Genomic DNA, 21,409 nt, shown 5'->3' with positions numbered 1-21,409 from the left:
TAGCATCAACCACAAGAAGGGGGCAGGACTTATTTGAGAGCCTGAACAAAGGGCTGGATTTAAAGAGACCAGAGCCAGGGACTTAAATGAAACTGTTCATTTAGTAGCTCTTTACTATTGTGGTAGGGATTCATTTGGACTTTGTGACTCAGTCAAAGGGCCAAGCCACAGAAGATCCCAAAAAGTCAGCCAGCAACCTATAGGGGGTGGCAGGAGCAGGAAAAGGCATGCAGTACCACACCCAGCTACATGAAAGTGCTCAGAAGGTGAGTGTCTCATTACACACAGGATCAAATTTTGTCCTTGAAAGTATCTGCAGCTCCCAATGAAATAAGTAGGTGCCACACATGTATATGTGAGGCCAGGCTTCAGCCATTAAATAGTAAACTATGTTTACATCTTAAATGTGCTGGACTTGAAAACTTGGTACATTCGCTAGCAGGCTCTCTGTTAGTATAAATAAGGCTTACAGTGATTGATGGTGCTTGTTTACAACTAGTCCTTTTTTCTTTACTTGTTTTTTTATATATATATATATAGTTTGCTTTCTTCAGGAAAAGAAGTGAGAGTGTATGCCAATAATAACTTGACATCATTTTAAAGGTACATTCCTGAGCCTCAATCCTGTAAAAACTTACACACACATTTAACTTTATACATAATGAACAGTCCCATCCTCATACATACATTGGGCCAGATCCTCAGGTGGTGTAAACTGGAATAACTTTATTGAAGTCACTGGAGCTACACCAACTTATGTCAGGTGAGGATCTGGCCCATTACTTCAAAAAATAATAGTCAAATGTAGAAAATACAATACCTGGAAATATAAAATTATGGTCCACATCAAGCCAAGTACAATAGAAGGCCTACCATCAGCAATATCAGTTGAATTGATGTTGACTAGCTTAATCTGTTTAGAAAAGAAAATACACATTATCATATACAGGAGAGAGTGACAGTTATTACATGGATTCTGAATGGTGTGTAACAAATTTATGCAAAAATAGTTAGTTTTTTTATTCAAAAATTCAGTGCAGTGACCAGAACTTCAGTTAATATATTGCACAACTACAGTAATGATTTAAAATGAAGCAAGATAACAAACGGAAGTATAACAAAATTAATATATTTTTCAGTTTGTGATTAAACATGATTTATCATAAAATCATAGACATTACATGTAAAAACTAATCTAAACTACTACCTTGGCCAATACAGGATTGTTCCATTAATATATTCAACTTCAAATGGAAAAAAATATACCACTTAATTTATACTTTTTGTACTTATGCAAGTTTGTTATAGAGTTAAAAATTCCAGAAAATCTTTGTACCAACCGGTGATCCTCTGTACATGGACTAGCATGAAAAGCAAAGAGGAAACAGTGATATATAAAATCAGCTTAATGTGATAAATTAATTCATTTTACTGGTAATTAAATTCTGGATTGTAAAGAAAGCACTGCTGTAACAAGTCTAATCAGCAATGCAATGCATAGAATCCACAGTATTCCATTCTTGTACTCACTTGCTGTTAGCTCAAATTACTCATTTAGCTATGAACAAGCTGTTCTTGCCATATTTTGTATGAAGATGATCAGGGAAAGAGAGAAGAAGGGAACAGGAAATAAATGGGGAGCAAGAAAAGAATAAACAGACGTTGAAAAGAAAAGATGAGATACGTGTCTAGTAGAGATCCTTTCATCCAAGCATTGTAAAGGACTTTAACAACATTAAGATTAACTACATCCCTAGTGAAGTCGGCATTATTATGTATCTTTTAAACATAAGTAAATAGATGCACAGAGAAGAATGAATGACTTTCCAAAGTCATGCAGTAAATTAATCACAAAGACAAGAACAGAATCCAGGATCAGAATCCGATTCAGGGCTGGTCTACACTACCATGGTAAATTGACCCAAGTTATGCTACTTCAGTTATGCGAATAACATAACTGAAGTCGACGTAGCTTAAGTCGATATACCACAGTGTCTACATCGATGGGTGATGCTCTCCCATCGACTTCCCTTACTCTTCTCAGGGAGGTGCAGTACACAAATCGATGGGAGAGAGTTCTCCCATAGACTTAACAGGTCTTCATCAGACCTGCTAAATTGACATCCGTTGCATCGATTGCAGCAGTGCTGATCTACCGGTAAGTGTAGACATGGCCTCAGGATCCTACACTAACCAGTAGACATATGCTCACCAAAATAACACCAAAAGACAAAACTCAGTAAAGAAGAGGCTGAATATACAATAGACTGTAGAATCAAAGAAAATGTAACAGCAAAACAGAAATCCATGAAACAGAATAAGAGAGAATATCCACAGAATTAGCATTTAAAAGCAAAGATAAATACATAGTGGGTCTGATTCTTCTGTCAGTTATGGTGATGTAAATCATGAATAACTTTTCTGAATTTCAGCCCTGCCATGCACTCCCAAAATATATGAATTAATTAATTAATTAATTTTATGTCAATGTTCTGTATCCTCGGGCAGACAGCTCCTCCTTTTTTCTGTAAAAAGCATTAGTACTGCCAGTAACCACCAATAATTTTTAAAACACTCCTTGGGTGTTTCCAGTCACTGTGTTATCTCTGACCATGGACTCCCAAGGTGTTCATGTTAAGCAGGTATGTTTGTGAGAGGAAGATGGGGATGATGGTGGGGGTCGGTGGAAGAACCTTCAAATGTTGGTTGGCACTAATAGGATAGGAAACTAATTTCATGTGACCTTTAACCATATGGAGAAAGGAAATGTCCTTTGATCCAGCAACAGAGGCGCCACAGAAGCTTCAATAACAGGGGTGGGCAAACTACGGCCCACGGGCCAAATACGGCCCACCAGCCATTTTAAGCTGGCCCTCTAGCTCCCGTTGGAGAGTAGAGTCTGGGGCTTGCCCCGCTCCAGTGCTCCAACCAGGAAGTAGGGTCGGGGACCGCTCCACGTGGCTCCCAGTAGCAGCCACACGACCCTGCTCTGGCGCTGCAGCCAGGGAGCAGGGTCGGGGGCCACTCCACGTGGCTCCCAGTTAGCAGCCACATGGCCCCGCTCTGGCACTCCAGTCAGGGAGCAGGGTCGGGGGCCGCTCCATGCGGCTCCTAGAAGCTGTGACATGGCCCCCCTCTGGCTCATACATGCTCCAATGGCCCCCGCCGGTGCTCCAATGTGAGCTGCAGGGGCAGTGCCAGCGGACGTGGCAGCATGCAGAGCTGCCTGGCCACGCCTCTGTGTAGGAGCCAGAAAAGGGACATGCCGCTGCTTCTGGGTGCCGCTTGAGGTAAGCACTGCCTGGAGCCTGCACCCCTGAGCCTCTCTCCCCCGCCCACATCCCGCTGCCCAGCCCTGATCCCCCTCTCCCCCTCCAAACCTCTCGATCCCAGCATAGAGCACCCTCCTGCATGCCAAACCCCTCATCCCCAACCCCATCCCAGAGCCCACACCCCAACTGGAGCCTGCACCGCTTCCCGCACCCCAACCCCAATTTTGTTAGCATTCATGGCCTGCCATACAATTTCTATTCCTAGATGTGGCCCTCGGGCCAAAAAGTTTGTCCACCCTTGTGCTATAACATTTAAAGCAAAGGATCACAGTTTGTTTGGCAAAACTTTCATGTAGGGTTGTACAGCTAACTCCCTCCCCTCTTAAAATCCCACAGAAACCCTAGAAAGAGCCCTAGAGGAGAATTCCCCACAGGATATTTTGACAATCCACTCCACAAAAAACTGGTATAAGTCTCCTGGGGAAACTAGGATTCTGTATTTCTTCTACTGGTTAACAAGGAAAAGTTACTGTATATAGCCTCGCTCAAAAAATATATATTTGGGGGCTCATCCCACAAAACTGCCTCAAGCCCCAATAAATCTTCATTTCCTCTAGAGAGCGAAGCTTCCCTAACAGATCCCACAGATAAAAAGATTGACAGGGCTCTCAAAAAAGCTTTTGATTAGGCAACTGCTCATATGAACATATCCTTTCAAGTTCTGTATTTTCTTTGGCTTGTACCCTATTAAAGTTGATCGAGGAATTAGAAAGGAAATCTTCCAGGTCCAGGGCAAAACCCAGTTTTGTCCAGAAAGATATTAGGTTAGTGCCAATTAGTTTTCAGATTTTTGCACAATGCAGTACATGACTCACTCAATTCTACCTCCAAATATATGAAAATGGCAAGCAATGCTGTAGCTCAAAGGGAACTTTGGGTGAATCCCTAGTCCCAGCCTTACCACAGAAATATAGTATATTAGCTGCATTTTTAAAGATGTCCCTGTAGTATTTGTAGAATCACTGGATAAATTCATAAAACTTATCTGACAAAAGCTTCGCTACCCCAACCGAGACCAAAGACAACATTCAACAACAGAGCATAAGATGGATCCCAGGGCTCCTTCAATAGATGGTCCAGCTTTCCTTCTGTACAGAAGGAGCGTTTTTTGATGAAATAGTGGAAATCACATGAGATTGCTTTAGGTTATATAATGTGTCCTCTACTAAAGATTACGCAGGCCTTTCTGAGAGAAGGAAAATAGGTATGTCTTTCTTTTTGCACCCCGGGTTCTCTCTTTCCCTGGTCCTAGTCATTTTTTTGGTGGCACCAGTCTGAGTAGGCAAGGCAGCCCTCACTGCATTTGAGCACAAAGTTCTCAGGGTGAACGCCTGCTATAGCTCAGTTTGTATTAACAAACTTCACTAGGTCAGCTGAAGCAAAATTTTGTTTTGGGAATATTTTTGTCTTTTCTTGAAATCTACCTTTCCCACTCACGACTGAGCCAAAAAAACCCAACAACCTGAGCTGGATTTATTTCTACAGGGAGCTGCTATGACTGTCTCTTGTGTGGCAGAAAAGTAATTAGGTCAGAGATATCATAGTGTGAGATGGAAGCAAAATGTGCCAAAAATCACTGATGGCAACTGAGGGCGGCTGGTTCATAGGTTTAATCTCTCTTATCACTATGCTATCAAATGCAATCTGGTGTTGCAGAAATTTTAAAAAAAGCCAAATGTAAAAAGGAACTAAAGACATCTAAGCTAATAAAAAAGATAAACGTCAGTCAATAGAGTAAAGCTAGCAGGAGGAGGAGACCCAGGAATACATGCAGAAGTAGGATTACTTTATTTGGCATTCATACTAAGAACATTCTGAATTTTATTTAGTGTGTTTTGTTTCATTTCTGGTATTAAAACGGCAACAGTTCGGTTTCTCCAGAATCAGGCAGGATCTTGGCCTGAATGCCAGTAAGGGAAATAATGACCAGAATGTTTTCAAGTTCTCACATCTATTCTTTTGGGGAATTTATTTTTGCAAATATCATTTAATTAAGTTTGGGGATGTGTTCTAATTGCAGATGAGCTGCTTACCCCAAATGTATCAACAGGTAGGGCAGCTTTTTATCTGTATTCATAACGGGATCTAAGAAAATTAACTGAAGAACACATAATAATTGAGGAGTCCATTAATAGTTGCTCAATGTCCAAAAAAGAAAAGTTGCACTATAAATATCATACCTTGGAAGTTGATATTGGGATTTCATTGTGGCATACCTTTATAGCATACCTATGTACAGCACATAGATACTTAGGATTCTGTGTAGCCCAGACTCTTCAAGATTACAGCAATTAGGTGAAGATAGAATATGGACTTCAGGAAAGAACAACAGGGGGAAACAAAATGGTGCTGACAGAATGTTAATTAAACTTACCCGCCTTCCTTCTAGAAACTTAAGGGCAGAGCCAATATTAGCCACCCAATGGATTCTCTTCAGATGACGTCCCTGCTCGCAGGGCTTAAAGAAAGAATAGTGCAAATTACAATCAGATTTATACCAACGTTCTTACAAAGTGTTGGCCATGTCACTATAAAAGCACATGTACATGTGCAGTGACCTGATTGATATGTGAAAATATTATTGAATGCACTCAAATTAGGATTTTTGTATATGCAAATAGATATACAGCAAATATAATAATAGATACAAATATTGAAGGCGAATTTTACAGCTTTGCTTAAATTTTAAATCTATGTATTGCAATCCAAGAGTATAATCAAGTTCTATTTAGTTAACAACCTCACAACACAAGCTAGTCAAAAACAATATTCACTAATTTCTCTATTCTTTACTACATTTTTTTCTGAACATATAAATGCAGAAGATTCACTGAAGATTAAATGACAAATCACAATTCCTATAATACTAATAACTATTTTTCTTCCCAATAACGCTTATGTATTTAAGCAGGTTTTGTTCTTTGGACACATAAGTAAGGGAAGTGAACATGCCATCTCCAAAGTATTGTTTACAAAGGGAATGATAATATTGGTTATTACTTCAAAAATTCAATTTGAAGTAGATGTTTTCACTTTTTCCAGGGGAATTCTATCAAATACGGTTTGCAGCCTTTCTGAGGCCAGCAAATTATCATGAGTCCTTTCTGAACACGGGATTTTCTCCAACGGGGAGACATACAAGTCTTTGAATGTTATCAAGACACAAACTTTTAAAATTTGAAAGTGAACATTAAAATTTACATCTAATCATCCTGTGATACATTATTCCATCAAGAAAGATAGAGAATGGTTGTATCATTCTCAAGAAATCTCTTCAGTAAATTTTAAAATCAAAGTGTAGTCTAGACAAGTTTTATGATCATGTAAATTTCATATCTGAAAAATGGATCTCTGAGACCCAGACCCATAGGTTTCCCCATCTTGAACAACTCATTCTACAGAATGCACCTAATAGGCAATCCACATTTTGGTATCACTAGATCATTAACTATTTCCATTTTCATTCCTATTCAGAAAATCATAAACAACTTTAACGAAGGTCTGCTATGGATCCTGAAATTCCCCCTGCAATTTCAGTGGGTTCTAATAATCTTCACTTCTTGTCTTAAACTGTAGAGTACTGTTGCTGTGCACTGTAAAACACCAACTATGTTCCACCCCAGGAGTGTCTGTATTTCCATAGATGGTAATCCTAACTAATACTTATATATACATTATAAAACACTCTGGGATCATACTGGATGAAAAGTCCTTTTCAACCCATAAATTATCTATTATTCTTTTGCCTATCCTTTCAGTAAACCTGATACAGTGGCTTTTTAAAAGTCTAGTCATTTTTCTGGGTCTACGTTGCCTCTTTTCTTTCAATAGTATATTTATGTTGGCTTTGATATAATGAATTTCAATGTCACTACTGACTAAGGTAAAGTTCCTTTCTTGGATCATGAATAACATTTTACCACAAGGGGGAGACTTCCCTTCTCGGAAAAGCATAGACCAGAGTAAAAAAACTAGTGCAGTTCAACACAGCAGAAATCCTAGTAACCCTTCAGAACATATAACTCAAATTAAGCAATCCACATTCAAGCGAAGTATCCTTAAGCATGCTTACTGTCAGACTGGCAAGTAGTTTAGACCCACAATCAGAATGACTTTAAAGCTGTTATAATCTAGTGTAGGTTGCCATCTGGAATCAAAATGCCTCCCTATATTTTATGGAAGCAGATGATAGCTAGATACGACTAAAGAAAAACGGCTGAAGTGTGGCATTTAGATACTGACTTGAGTAGGGGGCAGAGTGAAATGCCTGAGCCCTAGAGTGAGTTCAGGGAAGGATTCTATCTCTACCCTTTAGGAGCTTGCAATCTGATCCCTGGGCTGGTTGGGAAGGGGCTGGCACTCCTAAGGGATAACCCTACTCACCTCTGCGGACCCGCATAGGGCCAAGTTGGCCCCAGAATTAAAGACTGATTCTCAGTTACCCCAAAGCCTCTTCACTCAACTCTAGAAGTGCAGAGGGGCCTTCAAATGGTGTAAATGGGGGCCCTTTTCGCTAGAAGAGCAGGACAAAGGGGCCTTAGTGTAAATGAGAATCGGACCCTAGATCAGTGGTTCTCACAATTTTTTTTGGTGGGTCTTGCTGGTGGCTGCTCTGACAATTTTTCCTAAAATACTTAATTAACTTTAGGAAAAACAAATAAGTGTGTCTATATACATGTCCAAATCATTGTAATTTTTATATGTAGGGTTTTGTTTGCGGACTCAGCAATAAAAATAATGTACAGTTGTCTCTGTACTTTACTGGACCTAAACAGAATAGAAACACAAATAAGGTACTTTGCATGTTCTTGTTTTTTATTGTTGTTGTTTCTTTTGCTTTTTTGGTTGCCCTTTTTTTAAAAAAAAAAAGACTTGCTAGCTAGTAAGTCTGCTAGCTAACTGGGAGGCCCTCAAAAGTGATATTAACAAACATACCAATATCACTTTTCACAGCAGACTTACTCAGCCCCAGCAAGCCAGGAGACAAATTAAGCCCTGGATGAGGAGGTGGGTAGGAAGGCAGCAGAGGCTAGGGGCAATGAGGGGGCTGGATGGCAGGCTAGGGAGATAGTGGGGGCCAGGGACAATGTGCGTGGGGCCGGCACCTGAAGCTAGAGTCCACTGCCAGGTGCCTAGAGCCCACCGACCCGCAGCTGGGGGAATGGAGCCCACCGACCCAGTGCTGAAGCCAGAAGCCCAAGTCCTACTGCCACCAGGAAAGAGGAGAATTCACACTAGCTGCCTGCTCCTCTGGTGTTTCTGGCTCTACAGGGGAGAAGGGCCCAACCGCTGCTGGTGGCCCCAGAGGAGGAGCTACTGCTTTGCCCGTCCCGTCCCCTTCCAATCACTGCCCAACCTCGGGTGGCCGGTGGCCACAATTGAGAAACGCTGCTCTAGATAATATTAACTATTCACCACTCTCATAAAGAAATGAATAAACTAAACAAGTAAGATAGCCACTATTTCTGTGAAATGTACAGAAAATGCTGTGTGTTCTTATTTTCCCTCTACTGGCTCTAATGATTTGTGATTGTTGTCAACTTCAGATTCTGATGATGCTGGTACACAAACAAAACAAAAGTGTCATTTTAATGTTAAGCTCCAGTGAAACACGTACCCACTGATAGCTAAGATGCATATAAATAATCAACATTTGCTGATTGGAAAAAGACAAAACAAAAAGCAACAGACACTGTGTGCATATTTTCAGCATATCACAAACAGGGAGTAAAACAAAAAATGTCAGTCTATAATAAAGTATTCCCAATACCTTAACCCGGCAGACCACACAGCTAATAAGCTTGTTTTATGCTGTAACACACAAGCACCTGTTGTCTTTCATGTATTACAATGTAAAACAAAAAACCCAGAAAACTGTTTAATTATAATAATCAACTTAGAAGTTCAGAGAGCCATCTTATCTCAATTCAAATGGAAACAAATCCTTACCAGTTTCTGACCAGAAAGAACCTCCAAAAGAGCAAGTAGCATAACCCCATCTTTGATATCTTCAAACAGATCATTGACCACCAAGGGGGGATTGCGCTGAAAGGTGAAAAGAAATCAGATATCATAACTACCAACACTACTACTTTGTTAAAATAGAAAGGGACAGAAAATTAATCTGGTCTTTGTCAGCAATGGTTTAATGGGCCAGTTATCATTTGGCAATGCTGGCTCTGGAATGTAATACAAGATGCATTAATATCATAATGGAAGGACCTGAAATAAATCTACTGCCCCGCACAGGGAAGGCATGGAATGTTGAACATATAGGGCCAGACCCCAGCTGATATAAATCAGCATAGCTCCATTGACTAGCCGTAAGATCCAGGTAAAAATGACAAGAGGGACGGAGAATGAAAGGGAGCTATATTCTGCATTAGTGAAATATGCAGCTGCCAAGTTATTCCCACCTACTAGCAGCATTAAGGTCAAAGAGAGGAGTGTATAGTTACATGTTCAATTTTCATGCTCAGGATCCCACTTCAGCTTAAGTCTGTTCATGCACACTAATTTGCCCTCCCACAATTAGTCCTGTTTTTGATTCTGTGTTCTTGAGAGGAAGGGAACATGCAAACAATAGGCTTAGATTCTCCATATGAAGGACTATGCCTATTTTTTAATCTTATTAATAATGCCCATGCATAGCTTCCACATCCACTTGCAATGAACACATAGACTTGCAGGATACAAAGTTATTATACAGATGTGCAATGTAAAAAATAATACGGTGGCACCTTAAATATTCTTAAACTTTAAGCCCACATCACTGAACCCTTTACCTTAAGTCCCAGCTTTGAGTGAATGTTTACAATTTCAATAATCACTACTGATTTCCAAACCTAAAAGCATATTTCATCTACATTTAGATTCACCATCATTTTTGCTGTAGAAACTCAAAAATCTATCATTCTTATTAAAAACTGTAAACTTGGGAGGAATTTACAATGTTGACATGCACATTAAGAAACTACTAAGTAAGGTCAAACACACAGTTCCTGAATACAAAATTACAGCCATATTTTGATTTATCTCATAATCCACCTAGTATTCAATACGGTATAGGAATTTCAACTGTCTCTAAACCTGAAACATACAACTGGGTGAGTAGTATGAAGGGAAGACAAGGTGTGGCAAGAAGTGTTTAGTGTGTTGGGGCTATTGGAGTGACAGTACTACTTTTACATTGCTGACAATTGTTTCAGAAGGTTGCCATATTTCCCCCCCTCTTTCTCCTTGAGGCATTGCAGTTCTCCAACACTAAGTTACTCAGAATATCAGTTCCCGCTCATGACAAATTACTGTAACACATGCTATTAAATTTTCAGAGACAACATGATAATATTGAAAATATACTTAAACAGATTTTGTTTCCAGATATTCTGAACAAGATGTCATCATTAAACTCTACTTTCTCAACTGCTTTGACACTTCTTATGCCATTTTATGTAACTCTATCAATTGGATAGTACAATAACAATTTCATGCATTTCCCCTAACCTAGCAGATCAAAAAATATAGTGAAATCCTGGACCCATTGAAGTCACTGGAAAAATTCACACTGACTATACTGAAGCCAGGATTTCACCTCAAGTTTATAAGCATCCACATGTTTTGTTGCTGATAATTGTCTAATAGGGCAACAATAACATCGATTTTTCAGGTGCATACTTTTTTTTTCTAAACTTTATTTCTTTATATAAAATATAAACATAATGAAACAATAACAAAATTCAGTCTTCATTGTTTGTAAAACCTAGAAAAAAAGAAACAAACAAAAAACCCTGAGCTCACAGAAGTCATGCAGGGCAATAATTGTTACAGTGACTAAACAGATAAATAAGTGAGAACATAACCTATGAGCATCAGGGACTAATATACACTAAACTGCAAAAGAAGTGCCTATTTTGTTTTATGGTTATATCAGATGTACATCTGAAAAATCATGCTTGCACAACTAACTTGATGTACTGCTCTTGTACAGTTAATACAGAAAGTAACTGAAAAGCTGGAGATAAAAAAAGAAGCATTTCCTTTCAGGAGCAGTGATGATATAACAAGGCAGGAAAATGCAAAGCATCCCCAGGTTTGTAGCCTCCAACACTGAAAATACTCTCCCTTTGTTGTTTAATCTAGATTATATATTTCTTCTATGAAAAAATACTTTTAGCATTAGGTGAAAAGATCATTCTTTTGTTGAAATGAGTCTGTACATTTAAGATTTCTTATGTGGTTATGCTCTGACAGCTACAGTAAGAGAACTTCAGGTTTCCTTTAGATTACTGTACACCTGTGTTGTACAATTTTAAAAAAGATGATCAGAATAACATGTACACTTCTTTTCATTCTGATATGCCAGTGTCACCAAACACCGGCAGGTAAATTGAACAGTATCAGATTAATGAATAATTTTGTTTAAAGAAAAACCCTCTGCTTACCACACTTACATTTCTACTAATACCCCGATGCTAGACCAAACTCTTCCTCACTGTGACTCCAGTGAAATCAATGGAGTAACAAATTCACTAAGAATGGATTTGTCCCAGGCAATCTTGCATTACATGCTACAGATACTGTAGAGATACAATTCATTTCCTTCTGTGATGTTTTTTCCCATGTAAATTTTGAAGCAACATTGTACTTCTTTCAAGTATTTGGATTTAGCAGTGAAGATAATGATCCATAAGGGCGGTCATCACATCAATAACAGTGAGTGAAATCATGTCATTTTGCCATTGCCTTCAATGAAACCAGGATTTCTCCCAGAAAATTTAACTTCTAAAATGCTGTGCTTTCCATGCAAACTAAATCTCTGAAGACAGATTTCATAGAACTTGGAAAAGGAGACAAAATATAAAGAGTGCTGGAAAAGATGAGAAGTGGCAAAGAAACAACCAAATTATTGACAGCAAAGATTTTGAGACCAAATGCTGAGAAGTAAGGAAACCACAACAGTTCCTCTTAAATTAAGAGACTGCAATTCATTTCTTGCTGGTGCTAGCTGGTAAAAATAAACCTCAGCGTATTCTATTGACTGAAGTTGTCTTATTTTTTTCTCTTTACAATCACTAACAGTGCATAGCAGAAGAGAACACGTGCATGGAGCTATAAATAAAACCAGTACAAAAGGGATAAAAGGGAAGTAGAAAACACAGATAAGTGACATATGAACACTTAAGAACTAACTTTTGTGCAATACACAATTACTAGATTGGTACCATTCCCTTATAAACTGGAAATTAGATAGGTAGCTTGCTTCCTAACCCAAAATGCTTGATGCAATATACATCATAATGTAAAGTCTTCTACTGCCATTAAAATGTTGACATCTGTTTCAAAAGAGAAAAGCATCTAAGGACCCGTTTAAAAATAACGTGTATGCATAGCTAATAACTCAAGACTCTTTCTTACGAACGATAAGTAAAGGACATAACAACTTTTTTTGTTCTGTTTTTTTGTATGCTGCCGTGGACACGCTGCATTAGTTAAAACATTACTGATTTAGCAGAAACAAACTTAAAAATATAAAGCCAAATGCTTTGGCAGCTCTTACTCAGAGTTCTCACTGACTTCCGTCTGTATTCTGGTTATATTGGGGCAGAGTGTGGTGAAGTGAATTGGGATTTTGCCTGAGTAAGATCTAAGTCAGAACTGCATGATTTGGCACATTGCATTTAGAAGCACCTATATGTGAAGCACGTATATAGTCTGCGATATTTAACTTCAAAAAAATCCAACACGCACATCGATCCATCTCCAATGTATTTATTATCAATATACAGTGGTCACAAACTCAACATTTCCCCCACTGTTATGCCTGTGATACCACAATTATCTCCTGGAGTATTTCATGCCAGTGTGAGAATGGTTAGCAAATGTTGACTTTTTAATGGCAATCACTAACTCTTCTTTTTAAGGTTGCTGTGGACATCAGCCTTATTGTAGTTCAGTTCCGTGTACCTATGAAAATCAGTATATCCCAAGTAGTATGCACAAACTTCTTGACACTTAAAAGTTTTTAGATATTTATTTATATATTATTGTATATGCACCACTAAATATGATAGCTTTAATAAAATTCCTGTTTTTCATGGAAAAACTTTCCATTCACACTAACACAGAGTGATCCTTTTGCTAGAATAGATAAGCACATGTCCCTTGGCTGCATATGTAATGTCAACTTGAATAATGTGAGTCAGCTAACATGTACTTTTTCCTTGGTAGTCTCCAAGTCATTACCTTTTGTTAAAAATGTGAATAAAGTTAAAATCTACTGAATACTATTTATACTAGAGATGGACCAGAACTTAACAAGCATTCCATCCAACTACCAGTGTGTACTGTCAAAATTCAGACTTGCATCAGAAGTGAGGTTCTTACCCACGAAAGCTTATGCTCCCAATACTTCTGTTAGTTTTAAAGGTGCCACAGGACCCTCTGTTGCTTTTTACTGTCAAAATGTTAACATGAAATCTGTAGAAACTCGTGGTACAAACATACCTGAACTTTAGAAAATATTAGATCTATATCCAGACACTGGCTTTGTGATTGGTCTACTGCTATAGTGACTGAATCAATAACATTGATCTTAACATGCCATATGTGCTGCAATTATAGAAAAGTTAGTGTTGATATAATATATATGCTTTACTATTGCTTTGATACTTTGTTATACTGGAAGCAGTAAGCAGACAACAAAGGCCTTGTCTTCATTAGGAAAAGGGGTGTATTTTTAACATATATTAACTAACATACATTAAAATCCTAGTGTAGCCAAGTCAAGTTGTAAACAAATTTTCCTCAATCACCTAACATGTATGTAAACTACAACTTGCCTTGTCTATACTAGGATTTTAATACATCTTAGTTTGTTAGCTGATGTGTTAACACCCTCTTTGCCTAAGGAAGACAAGGCCTTAGGTGTCTGCTTACTTCCTCCAAAATATCAAAGCAATAGCAAAGCACACATATTATATCAACACTAACTTTTCCATAACTCCAGCACATACTGCATGATGGTTACATTTGTGGTAATAATGATATTTAAGAGTGGCTGTGAGGAGGCAAGACATGAGTGGTGAGGCACACTCACCACAAGTAAATTCATGAGTGCTGTGGGAGGCATATGAATTAACTGGGAAGCTTTTTAAAGGTTAGCAAACTGATATTTTCCCATACTAAGTATTTTATTTAAATATAGATTAGAACTGATCACAAATGTAACTTAATGTGGGAATTTTTTGGATAATCCTGTTGCTCTTTGAAACTGACCTCTTGTTGTGCTAGTATTCAGAAAATGTCTTTGAACATTGAAAGCACTACAATTTAGAGTATACTTAGTATGTAATTATTAAAATCAGAAAAGCAGATTTTTAAACAGCCTACAAACTGTAGTCTCTCCTCTCTCAGAAGTATTAAACTAAGTAACAGAAAACTTTTTGAAAAACCCAGACAAAAATCATGGAACAAACAAGACATTTGCTAAACTTCTCTGTTCTGGCCTACTGTTTTTGGTTGCATTGCATTTCCTTTTCTGTATTTTTCTGTTGTCTCTCTAAACGGTAACTGCTTTGAATCTTTCTTCACACCTGAGTACACTGCCTAAAAATCACTGTTGGTGCTGTACAAATGAAAACAATAGTGTTCTGCAGATCCTCTGTAAAATGATCTCTAGAATGTTGTGAGACTTCTGTTACTAAAATAAGTGGTAGCTGAATTTTCAAATAGCTTCAAAACTGTATGAGCAAATCTGGCACATGCACTCATTCGCACAAATTGATATCTGTGTGTGCAATTACCTGATTTGTTTGCACTGATTTGTCTGAACAAGCTGATGTGCGTAATTTCAAAGGCAGTTTTGAATATCTGACCTTTACTCCTCAATGCCAATTTAAAGGATTTATCCTGAAGCCTCTAGGTCACATGCCCCCTCTCTACAGGCATGCTCATAGCTTTGGGTGCCATCCATGTGAGTAAGGGCTGCAGGATTAAGCCCTAGACTTAATGTGGCAGTTTTTTTTCCAAGGATATCTTTAACCAATGTTTAATTATTAAAGAAAACATACCATAATTACTGAAGCAGGAGACTGGGAGTCAAACCTCCTGGGTTTTCTTCTCAACATTAGATTGCTTGTTTTTTGGCTTATTGCGTGACTCCATGCAAGTCACTTAGTTTATCCATGCTTCAGTTTCCCCATTTTAAAAATAAATATAATAGTACCCAATTCTGATGGTTACTTATCTAATAGATGTAAACTATTCAGCTCCTTGTATGAAGCCACTACATATTCTAAGTGCAAAGTATTATTACAATTAAGCTCACAGTTGACTAGATAAGACCTTGTTATGGTCTCAAAAATTCAGTAACTATTATTATAGATGACAATATTTATTCTTGGTTATATTTCTATTTCCTTTTCTTTTCTAAACCTATAGAGGTTTTTTTTTTTTTACAATTTACAATCCTGAATATAGAGATACATCTATAGTACAACATGACAATGAAGAGTAGTGTTTCATAAATATATCCTAAAAACCTTTCAATCTTAGCTTTATTTTGGTTTATTATCCCTCATCTGCTTTTGTTTTCTGATACTCTCCATTCTCCTTTTTATATAATTAAGTGAACCATATTAGTTCATTTCTGTGGGTGTCTGTTTCAGAAAGTAGCCTGTTCTGCCTGACACTTGGTAGCAGAAGTTAGATAAATACTGTAGGTATTCCCAAAGTTGGGGGAATGAGAAGTTACTTACTGTGTAGAGTAACTAGGGTTGTTTGAGATGTGTTGTCCATATGCACCTCATGAGCCAGAGATGAGAGGGTTTTTGGCCAGCAATACCCATGTGCTCTTTCAGACCTCGTGCTTTGAAGTGAGAGCAAATGGGATGAGGCCCACCAATCATCATTTGGCTCCTTCTCACTGTAGAATCCCTGGAGGTAAGGATTTTGAGTTAGAGGGGATGGAAGGGCAGGTTGTGGAATCTGCATATGGACAATATAGCTTGAGGTACTCCAGTTACTGTACACAGTAAGTAACTTTTTGCTCTCCTTCAAGTGCTTGTCCCTATGCACATTCAACTGATGGTGACTCCCAAGCAGAAATTTTGTTAAGGAGATGGGATCTTGGAGTAGTTAGGTAAACAACGACTGAAGAAGGGTTTTATCAAATGCAGCACTGGACCTGGAGGCTTCAGTCGGAGCATAGTGTCATGTGAACATGTGGATTGAAGCCTAAGTCATTGCTTTACAAATGTAAAATGTAAAACTGTTAAGTTTTGCAGTGATGCTGCTGATGCAGCTTGTGCTCTAGCGGAGTGACCTCTGATTGTGGACTGTGGATCTACCTTGGTCACCTTGTAGAAGGTTCTATTGCAATTGGAAATCCTGTTCAATAGTCTCTGGGATAAACTGCAGAACCTTTTGTCCTGTCTGCAATAGAGACAAAACAGTCCTGCTGATGTTCTAAAGGGTTTTGTTCTGTTTAAGCAGCAAGCCAAGACTCTCTTAATGTATGCAACATTGCCTCAGATCTGGCTGCATGGTGTTTCGGGATGAATATTGGTAGATGTATTTGTTGATTCAAATGGAATACTGTCACTGCTTCTGTGAGAAATTTAGGATGCATTCTCATGGACACTGAGTGGAACACCATGTGTGGCGGGGAACCAGCACAAGACTGAGTTTCAGCAGGAACCATTCTAAGCTGCAAAGTCCCAGATGATGTTCAGCACCAAGGGAGGTTTTCTTCTCAGAGGAAGCCTTGTTCAGCAATCTACCTCTGGAGCTTCTGGCTCCCTGCAGCTTGTCAGAGGACGACTCTGTTATCATGGCCATGGTTCTAGTCGAGGCTCTCAACAGCAAAAAGCCTGGCACTTTCGCTTTTGGGCTCTGAAGGTCCCTGAACTGGGGGCGGGGGAAGGGGTGTCATCTAGCAAGCCCAAGTTGGAAGTGGGTCTCATAAATTTAGTTATCAGGAAGACCTGAAGGTGGGCCTTCAAGTGCTTCCTAACATAGGAGCTGAAGGACTTACAAATTGCACATTTATTGGGAAAGTGTGATTCTCCCAAACAACAAAGGAACTCTGAGTGTCCATCTGAGGTTAGGATAATTCCTTCACATGAAGGATAATGTTTGAATCTGGGAGAACCAGACGACGCCATACCAGCGACAAATAAAACTCTAAGACTAAAAGCAACTGAACAACTATAATTACTGGTTAACTATGAACTAAACTGCAAAAGTAATAAGCTATCAACTATACTAGAAAGGCTGGCAGTATCTCAGACAGTCAGGGTTCCATCTCTAAGCCATGAGGAAGCGAGAGGAACTAGCTGGCAAACCTCACTCTTATATGATCTCGCTACAGAGCATGAGGACTGAAAGAGTGCATGAGTGCCCTACGGGTACTGCTGGCCAAAAAGACTCCAACTTCTGGCTCATGAGACACATGCACACTGTCACTGGAATGTGCATAAAGACAAACACTCGAAGGAAAGCTGACATTTCCTGACTGGTTAAGCTTGTGTCTAGTTTATTGCCTTTTCTAAAGCTTTGAAATTACTATTTTCAATCACCTTCTGCCAATGATAACACTAGCAGAAAAAGATAGGTCTTTTGTTTTTTCTGACAGTGAACATCATTATTTCCTCTTCTTTAATCACTCAAGGCTTATCTAAAAATTCAGAACAAACACTGAAATGGAAAACTCTTGAGTAACTGCTGTCCAGAACTGCTGTACTAAATCAGTGTTGCAAATATTTCAATTTAACTTTGCAGTGCTGTTAAACTCAGGCCTTAGATAAATTCATCAAAATCAGGAACAGGCAGCTTTCTCAAATTATTTCAGATTTATTTTTACGCCTGCTCTGGACAGAGATAAATAACCTAACTCCAAAAACTTTGGAGTACATTCAAACAATTTGATTTTAAGGCCCAACCCCCAATCCTGTGCAATCAGGCATATGCCTAATTTTATGAATATGAGTAGTTCCACTGTCTTCGTGGGTTTTCTCATGCACAAAGTTAAGCAGGTATGTTTTCACAGGATTGTAGCCTTAAATTTGAAATTATCTCAAGCTTTTTAGTTAGTAACTTTTGACTGACTGGAGATTTTAAATATGCATTGTATACTGAAAATATTTTCAGCATATTTTGTATCTATTTTTTATCTATTGTGAGTGTTTCAGTGATGTTCATCTTGAGCTAGAATCAAATAAGTAAACTAAAGGTAAAGCAATTCCATATCTCATTAACAATCCATGGAGATATCCATTCCCCTTTTTACTTTTATTTATAACTTTGTATAAACCTAAATTCTATAAATTTAAAGATACATTCATTCACTTATGATTTCATAACTAAAAATAAACCTAACCTTACATTGATCAACTGTTACATTACACAAAGCACACAAAAAACCTTACATTTCATGGAGATTTATTAAGGACTCAGATACCACTCATATTCAATCCTCACTTACCAAGGTGATCGACCTGTTATAGATTAGACACACTTGATAAAATAAGATTAGACTAAACCACACTAAAATAAGATTAGATTAGACAAACAGAGTAGATTACATTTCAGTGGGAGCTTGTGTCCAAAATAACAGTTGCCAACATTTAAAGAAAAATCCTTGGACCAGTCTGCGAATGGTACACCTGACAGAAGGACAGAACAGATTTGATGCTCAACGGGCATAGCAGAAGGTGGCTTGCTGGGTTAGGGGAGCAGAAAGGATTTAGTAAATTAGGGAGGCAGAAAGGGGGATGCAGATCTGCCCAGCCACAGTAGTATTGTAGAATCTGGCCACAAGTATCTTCTTTGAGGTCACCATATTCTAACTCTCCTCTCCAAAGAGAAATTAAAAAGGAACCAAGTATCAGAGTGGTAGCTGTGTTAATCCGTATCCACAAAAACAATGAGGAGTCCGGTGGCACTTTAAAGACTAACAGATTTATTTGGGCATAAGCTTTCATGGGTAAAAAACCCACTTTTTCAGCCTCCATGCATCTGAAGAAGTGGGTTTTTTACCCACGAAAGTTTATGCCCAAATAAATCTGTTAGTCTTTAAGGTGCCACCGGACTCCTCATTGTTTTTATTAACAAGGAACTAGCCCTAAGCAACTTTTCTGGATCAGCAGAGCTATCAGTTGCTTATAATCCAGGATACAAGGCAGAAATCAGTTATGGTGAAACTTTGTAGTACACATCCAAAAAAAGGCAGAAGGTATCAATCTGATGTATCATGAAAATGCTAAGCAGGCATTTATTGAGAGCAACAGGAGGCAAACCAATTAAACTTACAGCAACACTACAGGACCAGTCACTGAACATAGCAATGGTAAATCACACATCCCTGAATCAGCCTAGCCCCATGCGGCATTCACTCCAAGAGTGGTCAGGAAGTGATACCACTTCCATGTTTTTAAATTATGGTGGATGCTCCCAAGGATGCTCACAAGTGGAGCAGAAGCAGCACATCACATACTTGGCCTGGCCATACCGCCTTCTGGCAATGCTTTTTGGTGTTTTTCCTGTACATGAATTTTGCATCATTTTCAGTCTTTTTTAAGGTTTTGGGGAGGGAGGAGTTGTATAAAATCCTTCTCTTCATTCCTCTCTCTCTGTTGTCACCTTCTTCTCCCCTCTCCCTACCAATGAAATATGAAATTTGGGGTGTTGTGTCCCTTTTTTACTGCCACCATATAATTTCGGGGTTTGAAAACTTCTCTCTCTCCTGTTCTCCTTGTCCTTGCCTGCCACTCCCTGAGAATCCAGAGGTTTCAGCTGCTGCAGTACCTCAACAGAGAAATAAAATAGAGGGGAGAATAAAGTGGAAGTCCTCTAAGCCCAGTGCAGCCCTGAAGCACAGCTAACAATTTAGATGAGGGCAGTTTATTTTGTTGAGAAACAGGGACATGTTTCTTTGTTCACCATACAGGGATGTTTTAGTGAACGCTGCCTGCACTTATTGAGGTTCCAGGGATGGGAGGGTTTGGCCCCACTCACATCTAAAGGACCCTCCCCTCAGCCTAAAGGGAGGAACCACTGGACCTAGGCATAAACTCTGCCTGCAGCTGAGGCGGCAGAATGAAACTAGGGTGTTTTTTAGTGGAAGGGATGCTGCCCTCCAATATACAGGCCAGCTGAAGACCTATTGTTACAGAACTATGGACCTTACCATGACCATGACTATCCAACCAGGATTCTGGACACACCTGTTTTCAAAAGTACCTGCCTAGGGGACTGGTAATGGAATATGAAGCCTTCCATCTTTGGATCCAAGTTTGATTCTGAGCCATGCTGATAGTGTCAGAAAGTCATTACCATGTAATGGCTGTTTGGTGAGCAATGTGGAATAAGGTGAAAATATCAGTCCAGTTCTTAGTGCCCATATCGTAATAGGCATCTTGTTGCAGGTCTCATAGACTTATAGACTTTAAGGCCAGAAGAGACCATCATGATTATCTAGTCTGACCTCCTGCACACTGCAGGCTACAGAACCTCACCCAGCCACTCCTACAATAGATCCATAACCTCTGGCTGAGTTACTAAAGTCCTCAAATCAAGCTACAGAGAATCCACCATTTAAACTAGTTTAAACCTGAAAGTGACCTATGCCACATGCTGCAGAGGAAGGTGAAAAACCCCAGGGACTCTGGCAGTCTGACCTGGGGAAAAATTCCTTCCTGACCCCAAATATGGCGATCACTTAGACCCTGAGCATGTTGGAAAAACCCACCAGCCAGACACCTGGTAACTCAGAGCCCTAACTGCCTACAATGGCATGTGGCTCCTCTGTAACTGCTATAGCAAATATCCCCAGCAGCTGGAGATGGGACACNAATGGTAGTTCAGCCTCCATACCAATTCATTTTGTGACCTCTGCTGCGACCTTTTGAGAGGAGACTCAAAGAGCTTGCTTTGTTTTGCCTAACCAAATGAAGGCTGAGGGGAGATACGACTGCTTCCTTTAAATACATCAGAGGGGTAAACAGCAGGGAAGGAGAGGAGTTATTTAAGCTAAGCACCAGTGTTGACACAAGAACAAATGGATATAAACCGTCCATCAA

The 21,409-nt window shown here is 39.0% G+C and overlaps 1 protein-coding gene across 2 annotated transcripts in view; it reads right to left on the bottom strand.

Annotated features, from left to right (window-relative positions):
• SYNE1 (spectrin repeat containing nuclear envelope protein 1) overlaps nucleotides 1-21,409 on the bottom strand; it is a 475,430-nt gene that overhangs the window by 371,634 nt on the left and 82,387 nt on the right. For both annotated transcript variants that reach the window (XM_034765383.1, XM_034765382.1), the window contains exons 4-7: nucleotides 9,282-9,377; nucleotides 5,707-5,790; nucleotides 1,341-1,361; nucleotides 821-913 (exon numbers count right to left, since the gene is read on the bottom strand). In XM_034765383.1, the coding sequence (XP_034621274.1) occupies nucleotides 821-913; nucleotides 1,341-1,361; nucleotides 5,707-5,790; nucleotides 9,282-9,377 (294 nt within the window). The remainder of the gene's footprint in view (nucleotides 1-820; nucleotides 914-1,340; nucleotides 1,362-5,706; nucleotides 5,791-9,281; nucleotides 9,378-21,409) is intronic.

Source organism: Trachemys scripta, chromosome 3 (genome assembly GCF_013100865.1).
Source record: "Trachemys scripta elegans isolate TJP31775 chromosome 3, CAS_Tse_1.0, whole genome shotgun sequence".
NCBI classification, from domain to species: Eukaryota; Metazoa; Chordata; order Testudines; family Emydidae; genus Trachemys; species Trachemys scripta.
This window is presented reverse-complemented; position numbering and strand designations above follow the sequence as displayed.